The sequence below is a fragment of the Sturnira hondurensis genome, unplaced genomic scaffold (assembly GCF_014824575.4).
Source record: "Sturnira hondurensis isolate 20B ecotype Veracruz unplaced genomic scaffold, ASM1482457v3 Scaffold0000648, whole genome shotgun sequence".
Taxonomy (NCBI): domain Eukaryota; kingdom Metazoa; phylum Chordata; class Mammalia; order Chiroptera; family Phyllostomidae; genus Sturnira; species Sturnira hondurensis.
Window position 1 is genome coordinate 7996504 of NW_028073279.1, and position 15721 is coordinate 8012224.

The following is a 15721-nucleotide window of genomic DNA, read 5'->3' on the forward strand; positions in this document are numbered from 1 at the left end:
TCCAGGTGGCCTGGAATTTCCCTGTGCACAGCCTCCTGGATACTCCAGCACTCCAGGAAGGAAGTCGTTTACTCCAGGTCCCTAACCAGCTCCTCTGTTTTAGGTTTCCCTGTTCCAGAAGGCCCTCAGAAGAGGATATCCTTGCTCAGGAATGATACCAAATGTGAGAGTGAATCCCGGCTTCTGTGGGTAGTGCTATAGAAAGTTATAGCCAGAGGAGCCCTTGGAGATCAATCAGGCCTCCCAGTTTTGCACCTCACCAGACTGAGACTCAGAGAGGTAAAGTCACTTGCCAAAGGTCACACAGCCACGAGGAATGGTAATCCAAGTTGCCTAATTTATGGAGTGGCCTTTTTATGGAGAAACTGGACATTATTTTACATCATAACGAACCTGCTGATGTCAAGAGTCAAATGAAAAAAACAAACTCAGAAACACTGGGCCTGCTTCTCCTTTCCTTTCTTGTTTTTCTTGTGTCTTCTTTACCACCCTCCCCCCTACACACACACCCACACACTCATGCCCCGCCACCACCAATCTGGCTGCTCGCACCATCCTTCTCATGCTCTGTAGAACTCCCCCGAATTCCTAGTGCATTGCTGGAGAGCCTCCCAGAGATGGTACAGAGCAATGGCCTTCAAAACTGAGCATCGGGATCGCCTAGAGGCTTGCTGGAGACAGGCTGGTCTCCCCTCCAGGGCTCCTGATTCAGCTGGCTTGGGGTGGGCTTGAGAGTTTGCATTCTTGACTCGTGTCCAAGTACTGATGCTGCTTGGTCGGGGATCACATTTTCAGAACCACTGGCATAGAGGGCTCCTTGCCCCCCTAAAGACCAACAGGATATTAGCAAGAAGCAATAGAGTGGGACTCTAGGCCAGTGGGTCTCTAAACAAGGATGCTGTCTGCTTCACTTGGACAGCTGTAACAATTATGGATCCCTTCTCTATCCCCGGAGAGTCAATTTCAGTGTATCTGGGATGAGGTCTGGGGATCTGTAAGTTTTTACTTCTCTGTGAATTCTGATGTATTGGCAAGTTTGGGAAGGAGGCCAGATTTGAAATGATAGAGAGTGGCCTGCAAAAGTATTGCAAAGGAACGTTCTCCCTATAGGTGTGAACACATAGTTATTTTTCTAGGTTTTCATTAAGTGCTCTAAATCAGTTTTGGTCTCTTATGAGTAATCTAGCTTCTAGGTAACTATACCTTAAGAGTCTGATGGACAGGGTTCACATCTATCACATTTATTAGCTAGGCGGTCCTAGGCAAGGTACTTTTAAACCCTCTGTTGTAGGAGATTTGCATGTGTGACAAGAGAAGGGAAATTGCCAAGCTACAACGATTGCTTTGTTCTGCTAGGTAGGTGCTGCACTATGTTCTTCTTGGCTCCCCCTGGGAACATTATTATCTCATTTTAAGGATAAGCCAACTGAAGCTCAGAGAGGTTAAGAAACACGCACATATGGTTTATAACTGGCATGTCAGGATTCACAGCTAAGTCATTCTGAATCCAAAATACATGCACATTCCACTACTCCATCTGCTCGTAACACCTGCACTCAAACGGAGGGCTGTTTTTTTAGGAAAATTAAGAGACTAAATTTCAAACTCCTTAACCTGCCATTCAAAATGCTTTGCTCTTTGTCCTTAGCACACTTTTCCCAGTTTACCTCTCTGAATTCCTTCTTGCCTGGTGTTTCATTTCAAACCACTGACTGGATCTTGTACTGCATCTTAGTAGCACTTTAACATTATAATTAATATAGGCACTGTCCAATATATAGAACTCCTTAATTTAAGTGTAAACTGTATGTAGGCAGGGAACAACTTACTCACTACTGGCTCCCTAAAACCAGAATGGTCTTTCATATGCCAAGCCCTTGGTAAATACGGAGTGAATAGATGAATGAATGAACTAATCAGACATTGCCATGGCCAAATTTTATCACTTCTTTCCTTGACCATGAGCTATGTCTTTCTTGACACTGCTCAGGCCCTTACTCTGAAAGAAAAGCTATCCCTTTTGTGAAGCACAAATTCACACATCTAAATACCATTTAATCCTTCTGTGATGTAAAATAAGAAATACAGATTTGGCCCTGGCTGATGTGGCTCAGTGGATTGAGCATAGGCTTGTGAAGCAAAGGGTCACCGGTTTGATTCCTAGTCAGAGCACATGCCTGGGCTGCAGGCCAGGTCCCCAGTAGGGGACACATGAAAGGCAACCACACAGTGATGTTTCTCTCCTTCTCTTTCTCCTTCCCTTCCCCTCTCTCTCTAAAAATAAATAAAAAATATTTTTAAAAAAAGAAATACAAATTTGGTCTTCCTCCTGTTGCTCCTGGAATTTCCTAAGTGAGAAGACTGATAAAGGTGTCTTTTGTTATCTTGATTGAGGTGAATTTCGGAAAAATCCCTGGCACTGGTTGCCAGAGGAACCAGTCTTGTGATTTGGGAGTTGAAACTTTCAGCCCCACCCCAGACCTCAGGGGGAGGGAAAAGGTCTGGGGATGGTGTTCAGTCACCAATGGCCAGTGATCTGGTAAATCATGCCTTTCTTCTGAAGCCTTCGTAGAAACCCAGGGGGACTGGATGGGTGAACATGTGGAGAGTGGCATGCCCAGAGAGCAGCGGAGCTCTGTGCTCCTTCCCACACACCTTGTCCTAGATGCATTTTTTCTATTCTTGAATTACATCCTTTTCTAGTAAACCAGTAATCTAGTAAGTAAAATGATTTTTTGAGTTTTGTGAACCACTCTGGCAAATTAATCCAACACAAAGAACCTCTGATCTAGAGCCAGTAGGTCAGAAGCACGGGGGGCAACCTGGATGCGTGATCGGTGTCTGAAATGGGGGGTAGGGAGAGTTTTGTAGGACTGAACCCTTAACCTGTGGGATCTGATGCTATCTTCAGGTAAATAATGTCAGAATTGAGTTGAATAGTGGCACGCCCAGCTGTTACCATGTAGAATGGCTCTGATGTAAGGGGGGAAAACCCAGACATCAAAATTCGTGTCTGAGTCATACTTTCAAGGGTCAAATGCCATCTTCTCCAATGGATGTCATCCCCTTAGCTAGAAATGATCCTCTGTCTAATCTCCCATGGTGCTTTCTTTGTACCTCCCATGTTACAGCTCATATAGACACATAGCATCCTGACTACTAATCTGTGGCCTGTTGATGGCAGGATCCAGTTCTGACCCCTTTCCATGGAACCCCTGCAGGACCCACCAACTTGCCTCACAAGTAGGAGGCACTCCATAAACACTGGCAAATTGCAGATTGAAAGAACCGTTGATGTGAAAATGATTTGAGGAACTAAATACCATATGAATGTTTTATCTGGTTTCATTTTCCCTGTAGAGTATTGGTTCTACATTCTACTGGCTGATCCTGAAACATAGTACACAACTCATGTTGCTGGACCCTTGCCTATGTCTAGGTTAGCTGAACACCCCCCCCCCCGCCTTTAAGTGGCAAACTCCTTCACAAGTTCTGGGACTCTACTTAGGCATCACCTCCCCAGGAGCCTTCCCTTCTGTGTAGAGTCTTTGTCTGGGCTACCTGTAGTTTCCTATGCTTGCCTCACCATAGCACTGCTCATGCTGGATTGCAATCCCCATTTTCCTGGCTGTCTTCTCAACTCACCTATAAGAAATTTAAGCAAAGATCGAATCCCATTAATTTTCGGAACCTTGGAATCAGTAAAATATCTGGTATGATATAGGTATTCATTACACCTTCATTGGATTAATATGTGTTTATAATAATTTTATTTTACCCATCTTTGTGAATTCCAAGGAAGGCTTTTGTAAAAGATGTTGAACTAAAAGATGCTAAATGTTGGAAATTTCTTCTTAATAGCGTGGCTACTCAGAGCACCTAATTCTCCCAATGCCTTCCTGAAAATTACAAAAATTACATACATTGCTTTGTCCTGGGAGTTAATTTTAAAAATATAGTTTTTCAGCTAAGCATCTGTGTATATAACACACGCAAGGGCGAGAACCATGTTTATCTGCTTTATCACTTAGGCCTGGTACCAAGAAGAGGCTCAATACATTTTAAGTGAATGAATTCGAAACATAAAGGAATTCTAGAAGCTGCATTATGTCTCATAAAGCATGAGAGTACCAATTAGAAACCAGTGAGCGCCAGAAGAACATGGCATTGGCTGCTCAGTTTCCAATGGCTTCTATCTGAAGGGAGAACCATGAGAAGTTACGTGCCAGAGAGGATGAAGGCAGTGATGTTGACAGGGAGGTAATATGGCCCCAGCAGTGAGTAAGTCCAGCCCTGAAGAGCACAGCGGAGAAAGAACTGAACTATGAATAAGAAGACAGGAATCCTAATCCTGGCCCTGGCTCCTTCCAACTGTTTAGCAGTGGGCGACCCACTGAAACTCTCAGTTTCCTCCCCACTTGGGAGAGCAGGCAGCAACTAACATTTACTATGAATTTACAATGTGCCAGGTCCTGTGTGAGAGGTTTTACATATATTTCCTCACTTACTCTGAGGAAATTTGGCTAGGTTCTTTCCAACTCTGAATGTGCAAAATTTTATTATTCTCAGCTAATTTAAATCCCATGCCAAAGTACATAAAGCAATGAAAGGCACTTCAGATATACACAGAAAAAAAAATTAAGTGGTTGTTAATTCTTTCTCAAAGAATGCATACATGTTGTTGAATGATGCCCTGGAAGAAGGTTAATACAGAGATGTCACATGATTTCCTGCTAGCCCTTGGTGATGTCTCTGAGGCTAGTGACACAGTTGAGTGACGGGGACCCCTCTTTGCTCCCAGCCCTACTCATCGGTCATCAGGATGGCAGGCATTCTCGCTGACTCGTGTGATTTCCCCACCAGTCTGTGTGAGGGCAGTAAATGCTTTAGGGATGCTTATCCCAAGTAGCAACTCTAAAGAAAAGCCCTATTTTCAACATTAACTCCTGGGACAAAAAAAATACAGGTTTTAATTTGAAGCCAAGAAATATGGGTGCAATCAAGCGTTCCTCAGGGGAACATCTTGTGGAAGTAGAAGGAATTCACCCCAACAGGAACTTGGAGATTTTCACCCATTGGGTAGTAAAGCTCAGGCAGACAATGGAATGCTCTTATGATGCAGAGCAAGGAGCCAAAAGATAAAGGGAATCTTGACTTATGAGAAGTGTAATTCGATGTGGGAGTTCCTTTTCAGATAGTAAACCACACTCCAGATTCTCACAAAAACCACTCCAAGGACATATTCTTGGTTAAATGTTACATTCGAGAGGAAGGGGTAGCACTCTGGAACTCAAGACAAATAGCCCAGAAAGAATTTTTGATTTCCATGAATTTTACATGTTTAGTTGTTCAGATAAATGAATATATGGGGTGAGGGGCTCTGAGAGTGCTCTCAGTACCGTGGATCCATTCCTGGCAGATATTCTTGTCTTCAGTCTCCTGTACCTGTTTGAGGGTATTGACGATTAAGAATAGAACACAGTGCATTATAGCCTCTGCCTTGAAACGTCTATTGGTTGGTGTTGGTTTCAAGGAAGTACTCGAAATCAATGAGAGGACCAGCTCTGTACAAATATACATATGGATTTGAGAACGATCACTAGCAATGATCTTACTGCTGGGAATCTATTCTATTTGGTGGGTGTGGTTTGGCTGGGACAAAGATAACACAAAAAGCCATGATTTGAGCAGGTGGTCTTCGGCCAGAGTATGAGAATGGGCTCTGAATATGGCAATTATGCTCTGAGAATACTAAGCTCCTGGAAATTAATATGGCTCAAAACACCTGAGACAGACCTGATTCCTGAGAAAGTAGCTTCAAATGAGGTAGTCTGCTAATCAGCAGAGTTAGGCTGAATGTCCGGACAGTGAGAATAGCCAAGCTACGTGCTAACAAACCAGTATCTGAAAACAAATGTCCGTCTGATCCCTGCCCTTGCCCTTTCCATCCCGGCTCCCTGGAGCTATTTAATGTAGTGACTTTGAGTCCTGATTTGCTAAGAAGCCTCTGAAAAGTGCCCTTATTGACCCTTTGTTCCCCAATTCCAACATTTATCATCTTGGTCCAGGGCATCACTCCTCATATTTTAATTCCTAAAAACACTCTCATAGCTCATGTCTCTGCCTTCAGGCTCTCTGAACTGCATGTATTCAGAAGTTCCTCCTAAATGATTCTCTGTTCCAATGCCCTCAGGCATTTCTTCCCATAACCCAGAAGACTTACCAGGAGGGGTGAATGGAAAGGGCACTGCAGTGAGAGTCAGGGTATCAGGTTTAAAGTGGGACTCTGCTGTTCACCAGAAGCTGCATGTTCTTGCACAAGCTATTGAATCTCCCTAAGCNTCTCATAGCTCATGTCTCTGCCCTCAGGCTCTCTGAACTGCATGTATTCAGAAGTTCCTCCTAAATGATTCTCTGTTCCAATGCCCTCAGGCGTTTCTTCCCATAACCCAGAAGACTTACCAGGAGGGGTGAATGGAAAGGGCACTGCAGTGAGAGTCAGGGTATCAGGTTTAAAGTGGGACTCTGCTGTTCACCAGAAGCTGCATGTTCTTGCACAAGCTATTGAATCTCCCTAAGCTTTGTTTCTTTACCCATAGAGTGGTGGTGACAATATCTGTCATGAATATCATTTATGGTGATTGAAATGGAGGTAGTGAATGCAAAACCTCAAAGTGTTACATTGTTTCTGGACTTAGGGAGAAAAATGTAACAATCAATTACAATAGCCTACATTTATTCAGCATCTACTATGTGCTAGTTGCTGTTATAAAAGCTTTACAAGTGTCAACTCATTTAGTCCTCAGAACAACCCCATTTTACTGAGTGGGGAAACTGATGTAGAGAGGTTAATTTGCCCAAGTCACACGACTTTCAAGTGGTGGAATTGGGTTATGAAGCCAGTAAGTATGGCCCCAGAGGCCATAATCTATAAAAAAAGATAAGAAAAGAAAAGGTATCACTTCTGAAAAACTAATTTCCTAAATAATCGGTGGTCTTTCTCCAATAATTTATTGAGAATTCATATGTATGATGCATGTTTATGGGGCTCTCACTATGTGTCAGAGACTCGGTTAATTCTTGGAAATTCAAGAAAAAGTAAATGTAATTCTCCAGGGTCCCCAAGGGGCATGCTGTGCAGTGGTGGGCAGAGATCCCTAAATGGCATGATAAGGTTGGCAGGGTGGTCTGGGGCCACGGAGGGTACTCAGCCTGGCTTGATGGGGTCAGGAAAAGCATCCCGATGAAGGCAATTCTAAAGATGAGCTACGAAGGACAAGCAGGCTTTAGCCAGGCAATCGTTGCCAGGTGGAGGAGGGCATTTTAGGAAGAGCAAACAGTAAGTCCAGAATCAGGGTGGAGAATAGAACAGCCAGAGAACAACCAGATCACTGCTGTTAGAAGGTGATCCCCACGTGCTCAGAGACCCGGTCCGATCGTCCACCACTGTGTGCCTCAGCACTCCCTGTTACAATGCAGGTCTTGAAAAGGCAGAGAACTTGTATGTTTTGGTCACTACTGTAGCATCAGTGACTGGTACAAAGTGGGTGCTCGATAAATATTTCTTACATACATACATGCATGGATGAACAGTATTACTAAGTGAATACTTGTTGGGTGAGTTATTTAATCAAAGACTAAAGAGGGACCCACTGGAAAAGAGGCTGGGCAAGCTTCTAGCTTTCATGTGCATTGTGTCAAATATGCACCCAAACAGCTATCAGTCAAACTACCTTCAGCTGGATTGTGAGGTACCTTGGGAACCAAGTGCCCACATTTGAACTCTCTCTGAATGACTAGAGTGAACCACTGAAATGCTTCAAGATGGAGAGTGACATGGTCAAACAGCATGTGAGAAAAATCACCCCCGTGGCAGTTTGGGGAACAGTGTAGAGAAAAGAACAGCGCTGAAAAAAAAACTCCACTGAGTATATACAGAGCTCTCGCGGGAGGCTCTGTGTGTAACTAGTTATTGAACGGTGAAATAAGCGGTGAAATAAGCGCTAATTTCACCCATTAGTGGTGAAATAAGAAGTAAGTTTTCAGAACAGAGTTTATTCCCACCTTTAACAACTCCACTCCATGAAAATTTGGATCAAAGCAAAATAGAGGGCTGATGAGTAATTTTGTGAAGACTAAAGAGAGGGGGTGTTCTGTAGCCAACACTGGCAAGAAAAATCAGGAGATTTAGGATTTGGCCCTGGTGTGTCTATAATTATGATGTAGTTTCAGTAAGGCTGGGTTTCTCCTCCTGTCAAACAAAGAGTTTGGGTCAATGGTTTCAAAGGTCTCTCCTTCAACCTATTCAAAGATCACGGATTCTATGACCTTGTGAGCCCTATGCTGACCTTTTAAAATACTGGACAGTGAATGGCACAGCATGTGGACTCATAGGTTGAAATGATTTTGGAAGGGAAAGTTATTGTAGGAATATCAAGTTCAAACCCACAGTTTTACAGATGAAGAGATCAAGGATCAGCAATGTTAACTAAAATGACAGGTTGTGTAGTTAGTTAGAGGGAAAGGAGAAAATAATTAAATTGAATAAAAAGTTATATAATATCAAAAAATAGGCTACTTGGACATGAACTTTTGGGTACTTTTAACTTTAAGTTTGAATCTCTGGACTTGTTAATAACTTTTCCAAAAGAATTTTAATAGAATTCATGGCTGTTACTGATAAGTATTCATCCTTTCCAAAGTGGTAAATACAAAAGCTCTCATTTCGGTTTTTCATTTGTTGAACTCCAACGGTCTACTACGTGTTAAGGTATAGGGATGAGCAAGATCCAGACTAATTTCTAACGTTTTACCAGTTCTAACGTACTATGGTAGTCTATCTTGTTTTCACATTTCGTCATGTATTGTAACTTAGCTTGGATGGCAAGTTTCCATGACATAGTGGGGTTTTTCTGTTTGTTTTAATGCTGTTCAATGACTTTGCCTTTACGGCGCAGACTCCTAATTCCAGGAAAAGTCCATGCTTACTTGTTGGCTGTTCCATGAAGGTTCGTCAGGACAGTGAAGTTGTTTCTCACACTCCGCAAACTGGCGAGGACCTGTAAGAAAAACGTTCAGTGTTTGAAAACAAAAGGAGATGAATGGGAGGGTTCAGAAGCAACACTTAGCAACTGCACAGAGGGTTGGGGCGAGAGTGAGCTGGGCCAGCACGATACATACCTGGGCAAAAGGCGTCACAATCAAGTCATCGCCGTGTCTGGTGAAGAGAGAGAAAAGAAGCACTTAAAAATACATTTGAATGATAACTGATCTATAAGCTGTAATATTAAACTTTGTCAGTGTTAACAACATACATGTTACATGTTATATAAATCCTTCTACCTCGATATAAGGCAGGACTGATTTAAGTCTAAATAGGGATCTCAGGAACTTTAAGGAAAAACAAAACCCCCAAACAAAACAAAACCCCCAAACTACCAGTTCATGGCTCCTGGATTTACAGTGACTACACATAAAAGCATTTGCAAGGCAGCATATATCCTGAGGGTTTATTCCCTTTAACTAGCAGACCCAGCTCAATTCAAAGCGACTTGTGGATTTGAGTCCTTGGAGCCAGGAAATTCAAAGGGAGGGCGGCTCACAGGCACATACAGAGTTGGAAAAAATGGCCTAACAGTCTGGATAAAGGTTAACTTTGGATTTCCTGGCTTTTGTTGATTTGAACCACAGACTTAATGCCATTTAAACACAGATTTCTGTCTGCAAATCCCATTACTTTTTGTTTTTAATATAACTTTTTTTCTTAAAGTACCCGGGGAAAAGCTTTTAATGGGAGTGTATGGACTGAACCTACTATTACCATATCATTGTTGCTCATTTTGTCCCAAAGATCTGATTAAGCGGTACCCCATGTTATGTAAATCTGTACTTAGGAACTGTCAAAAGTGTGTTTTGAGAAATGTACTCTCTCTCTGGCACAAGCTTTGATGAAAAACCTACTTGAGCCCCACATGCAGCAAACTCTCCATTAAAGTCATTAGAAGACACATTGGCCTGAGCTGCAGACACAAATTCAGGCCAATTTGCTATCGTGGGGTGTATCGTAATAGCCACACAGACGCCACCTGACAATGAGCTTCCTTCACTGTCTGATCCAGCTTCCCTGTCCACATCGTCACCATATAAATATGACACTGTATTCGTTATGTACGTGAATGCAACCAGTAATTATTAAGCATCTGCCCATTATTGTATAAGGCCTGGGGATCCAGAGGCCTGGGGATCCACTTATGTACATGAAGGCCTCTTCTCTAACACAGGCTTTTACTTAGGGGCCTTATATCATATGGTATTTGCCTTTCTACCTTTGTCTTTAGCTAGAAGGCCCACTTCAACTCAGTTGAGTAAATGCATTGTGCATTAACTTTGTACTGTGACTAGAAGAATAATATTGACAAGCATAAGCATGCTTTGCATGACTGATGTATGTGAGGCCCTGTGCTAAGCACTTTATGTGTATTATCTTTGAAAAATTTTTTACAAGAAGACTTAAGGCAGGTACTCTTAATATACCCACTTCATAGATATGATCAAGGCTCAAAGGAGTTAAGCAAGTGCTTTGCTAGCACAGAACTAATAAGTGAAAAAAACTTAAAACTCTTGATTTCAAAAGTCTGTGCTTTTTTTAAAAAAAATGCTCATCCGAGGATATGTTTTCATTAATTTTTTTAGGGATATATATGTATAGAGAAACATCTGTCGGTTGCCTCCTGTATGTGCCTTGACTGGGATTGGAACCTGTAACCTAGACATGTGTCCTGACTGGGAATTGAATGCTCAGCCTTTTGGTGTATGGGATGACGCTCCAAGCAACTGAGACAGCTGGCCAGGGTCAAAAGTCTGTGATTTCATTTTGTTTTTCATTTTTGTTGTCTTATTGTTTATGTACTATTACAGATGTCCTATTTCCCCCCATGTCCCCTCCACCCAGCCTGCTCCCCACTTCTGTAGTCAGTTAAAAGTCTATGCTTTAAATCATTATGTTTCCTCTTTTTGCACTGACTCTGCCTAGTTGACAGATTGAATTAGACAGAATCTATGACCCCCTGCCCCCTGTTGAAAAAAATGAAGACATAGTAAGGGAGATAGAAAAATGTTCAAAACAGCAAAACACTGCAATAGATAGTTTAAACACAGAATGAGAAATACAAGTATGGATACTTAAAGAGTGTGAAGGAGAGGTGATAATTACAGATCGGAAGAAATAGAAAATGCTTTATTGAATGAGTGGTGTGTAAGATGACCTTTTAAATGGCGTGGATGGAAGATGCTACCAGTGAGAGAAATTGCCAAAACACAGGCATTGGAATGGGAAAGTACTAAATATGCTCAGTACCAAGATGCTTGGTGGCTGTTTGGGTGGAGCTGAGCACGTTAACTACAGACATTTCTAGAGGGTAGGACTGACAGGTCCCTCTTGCCCATATTACAGGCAGTGTTGACAATGGTTGTGGAGTTGGTGCATAATTCAGTAGCAAGAGATGAACCAGTAAAGGGTTTTAGTGAGACAGGCAAACAGAAAATTGTTTTAGAAAGTAAAATGCCTTGGAAGCCAAGGGATAAAGTGAAGAGAAGACAGAGACAGAAAAATAGGACAATATTGCAGTTATTCAAACGAGAAGAAACAGGTGAGGCAGAGGAAGAAAGAGGAAAAGACAATTTGAAGAGACCTTAACACATCTTGCCAAGGCCTGGCCATTTAGTACGATATGGGGTCATAAAGAAGTATTATTTGCAGTTTTAAAAATGGATATCTGGGGAAATAGTGAAGTTGTGAGTCAAAATAAGAAAGTGAGGAGGAGTTGGAGGAGGAGATGTGTCACTTTCCCACACGCTGAGTTTTGTGAAATTTGCAGGAAGACCGAGGTATGGGAATTAGAGCTATAGATTTAGGAGCAACACACAACGGTGGGAATTATTGAAGCAATGGCAGGAGGTGGCTTCTTGAGGTGGGGCATACACAGAGAAAGCCAAAGGAAGAACTTCAGGGTTCTTAGCGAGGAGCCGAGAAGAGAGACTGAGTAAAGAGTTAACAGAGAAGCACTGGTGATAAATGCAAGGTGCTGCACTGTATCTAGAACTGCCCCTTCCCAGGCTATTTTCTTGAGATGAACTTGGTAGATGGGTGAAATATCTTGCTACTTAGATTTCTGCTATGAAGCTCACATTGTTCTTAGACATCAGGGTGAGTTGGGGATAAGGGAATGGGGTTAGCATTAAGTAGATCATCTATGGCATGGCTCCTGCATTTCTGGAGTTTATACACTCAACAAAAGCTAAATAATATAAGCAAATCTCATACATGTGTAGTGCCTAAAGATGATGTGTTGTTGCATAATGGGGAGCCACTAAAGCTGTAAAAACTAAGGATTAAAGAGAGGTAAACAAATTTAAGACAGCACCATGTCAACATGATTATGGTTACAGAACTTCTGAAATTTAGGAAGCAGAATATTCAGAAGCTGGAGATGGACTTGCAAACCCTCAGCACTGGCTCCCTTAAAGGGATATGAGCTGCAAAAGCTAATGCTGCATGTCAATAGTCCCCTAGAGAAATGAACAGACAATTCATAGGTAATTTATAGCAAGTATAGGAAAAAAACAAACCCAAACAAAAAACTCATATTTGAATACAGTTAGATAACTTATGAAACTACTCCAAATTTTTAAATCATAATTTTATATGTTAATCAGTAAGAATAAAATGTCATGGAAATAACAAACCACTTGATTGGTTATGCAAAGCAATGTACTGAATTGCCCAAACCACTAGAAAGGGCGCAGAGACTCTCAGGAAGGAAGTCTGATACTCAGAACCGCAGCACGAGCATCATCTAGTGATAAAACCAGCACATTACACTTTGATAGAATAATTGGAGATGAGAATACAGGGCTCAGAATTGAGTGTAGTTCTACTTTAAACAATGACATGGTTCTCTAGAAAGCAAAAACGCTACTTCCTCCTGTTATAAATTTTATTAATTTCACCTGTCTGTGTTTCATACCACATATAGAATTTTACTTGTATTCTTCCTGTGTCACTGACTTTAGTCTGTCTTTTAGAGAGATATACCTGTTAGAGTTAAGAGCACAGATTTGGGAGCCAACAGCACTGCTTTGTTTCTCAGTGGCACTATTGCTAGTTAGGAAACCTCAGGAAATCTCTCTATGCCTTAATTTCTTCACCTGTAAAGTAAGGTATAATTCATACAATAGTGCTTGGCATTTAAAAACTTTTTGGTTATTTAGTGATAGTTATTCTTAGTAGTAGGTATCATTCCTATTAATATTAAACAATCTCAGGTCTATCTTCTCAGCTGGTGAGAACTTCTTTAGGAGAGTCATGTCTGCCACCATCACAATCAAGAGAACTACTGATTTATATTGTACTTTACAGTTTCCAAAACACTTTCATATATATTGGTTCATGTGTTAAGAGCATGTTCTTGACCCTAGGGAATCAAGTGCAGCCACCCATCTTATTGGTCAAGACTGAATCCTCACAGTCCACCACCAACCCCTGCTCAGGCTGGTTTGCAAATATTTACTAACCGCCAGCTGGGTCTGCTCTGAGTTAGACCCCCATCCTCCGTTTCGTGGATTACCAAAGCAGCCTCCTGTCTGGCTCTTGGACACTAGTCTTTAGGCTTGTCTACCCTCCAAACCAGTCTTCATACTGTAATCAGAGCTACTTTTCAAAAGCATTCCTCTGATTATGTGTTTTCCTGCTTCAAAGCTTCTAGCAGCTCTCTAAGTACGCTTGTAGCAAGTATGCTGGCCTGCAGCATAAAGGCCAGCTCCTTAGCTGAGGCCCTTCATGATGAAGTTCCAGATTAACTCCTCCAGCCTCATCTTTCACCACTTCCTTATCCCCACACATTCTCGGCCTCAGCCGCAGCGAGCTGTGGTTTCTCACAACACTCCTGACAGCCAGCGCTGGTTAGCACACGGCCCTTCCTCCTGCGCCCCCTTCTGCTTTGCTAACTCCTCTAGCTTAGCTCTAACTCTTCAAAGTAGGTAGGCTCTTTGACCTGCCTGGTCAGACCTCTCAAATTCCTCCATATACCTTTCTCTATTTGCCCTTACCTGAAAGTGTTAAAACTGAGTATTGACTACTCATTTTTAGCCCTCTGGAAGACACAGAAGATGTTCAATTTGTTAGCAGAATGCCTAAATTTAAGTTAGTTTTTTTTTTTTTAAAGAGACAATGAATATGATCCTCATAATACCTGGAAAAGTAGTGAGAGGTTAATATTATTAATTTTATTTCTCATTATCGTTGAGTATCTGTTTACTTTCTGGATAGCCTATGGTTTAATTAACTAGACTTTTGGAATTTAAGCCTTGGTCTCCTATTTATTGGGCAGGTTACTGAATCTTTTTGTGTTTCAATGTCCTCGTCTTTAAGACAAGAAAATTATAGCACTAACCGCATTGGGGTTATGAGGATTAAATGAGTTAAAACGTGTAACGTGCTTTACTCAGTATTATTATTTTTAATTAATTAATTAATTAATTAATTTGTAGAGAGAGGGCAAAGGGAGGGAAAGGAAGGGAAACATCGATGTGCAAGAGGAACATCAATCGGCGGCCTCTCGCGTGTCCACAACTGCCCCCAACCAGGGACCTGGCCCACAACCCTGGCATGTGCCCTATTGGGATTCCAACTGGCAACTGTTCTCTTCATGGGATGATGCCCCACCGACTGAGCCACACCAGCCAGGGCAATGTATAAAATGCTTTAAATAGTACATAACACTTAGGATATGCTCAATAAATGTGAGCTTTTGTGTACAGATAATTCAAACACTATCAAAGAGCTTCAATGTCTTAAAGCTGCATGTGATGGCCGTAAGTGTAACTCAGGTCTTAGATACCATATTGTACTTTTGTGGTAGTCCCGCTATCAACAGATCTTAATTTTTACTGGGCTGTTATTTTGGCTTTTCCTCTTGGTTGTTAAGTCTTAGTGCCCTTGACCGCTTGCTCTAGAGACAATTTAGTACTCACATAAACAGTGGCTTTAAAAATGTCCTTGTCTATATAAGGCTTTGCAAGTAGCATGACCAAACGAAGGAATCATAGACCTTTCTTCCCTGTGGCTTTGCAGGTGGATAATCAAAATTCGATCCTGTCTGGGGTGGTTTCCATCTCAGTTTGGGGGGAATATAACTGGCCTCACTAGTTTCTAGTACTTTCTGTTCCCACTGGGAAATTTGTACCTTGGTCAATGAAGGCATTACGTTAGAGATGACTACAAGACAGGAACTGAACAGAAACCAACAGATTATTGCAACATCTAGGGCAGCATCTGAAACTTCCTCTTGGGAGCCGGTGCTGATCTTGTTCGCTTTACTAGAAAACCTTACTTCAATGTCTCTTTTCTTGCTAAAAGTTAAAGCCACTTTCAATTTTCCATTTACTTTTTTCATGTTAATGTCATTTCACTCACTCTCTCCACCTGTATTTCTTCTTATTCTTCTGAAAGAGTTCAGCTGAGAAGTTTTAAAGAGCTAGTGTTGTCTCTGTTATCAGGTTTCAGTTCAAGGCATGATGTAAAATTTTCCATCTATATGAATTCATGCCTGCTCTGCACAGGTTGTGAGGGGCCCCTGAGCGGGGACCGTGCTGCAGCGTGGACGCTGTGGCCTGCACCATGAAGGCTCAGTACGTGGCGCCACCCTACTTTTCCTTGGCTTTA

The 15721-nt window shown here is 41.9% G+C and overlaps 1 protein-coding gene across 1 annotated transcript in view; it reads right to left on the bottom strand.

The window, feature by feature from the left end:
* Positions 1-15721, bottom strand: part of PDE4B (phosphodiesterase 4B) — a 356277-nt gene that overhangs the window by 104687 nt on the left and 235869 nt on the right. Inside the window, exons 3-4 of the mRNA XM_037043124.1 lie at positions 9181-9217; positions 8989-9059 (exon numbers count right to left, since the gene is read on the bottom strand). Of these exons, the coding sequence (XP_036899019.1) occupies positions 8989-9059; positions 9181-9217 (108 nt within the window). The remainder of the gene's footprint in view (positions 1-8988; positions 9060-9180; positions 9218-15721) is intronic.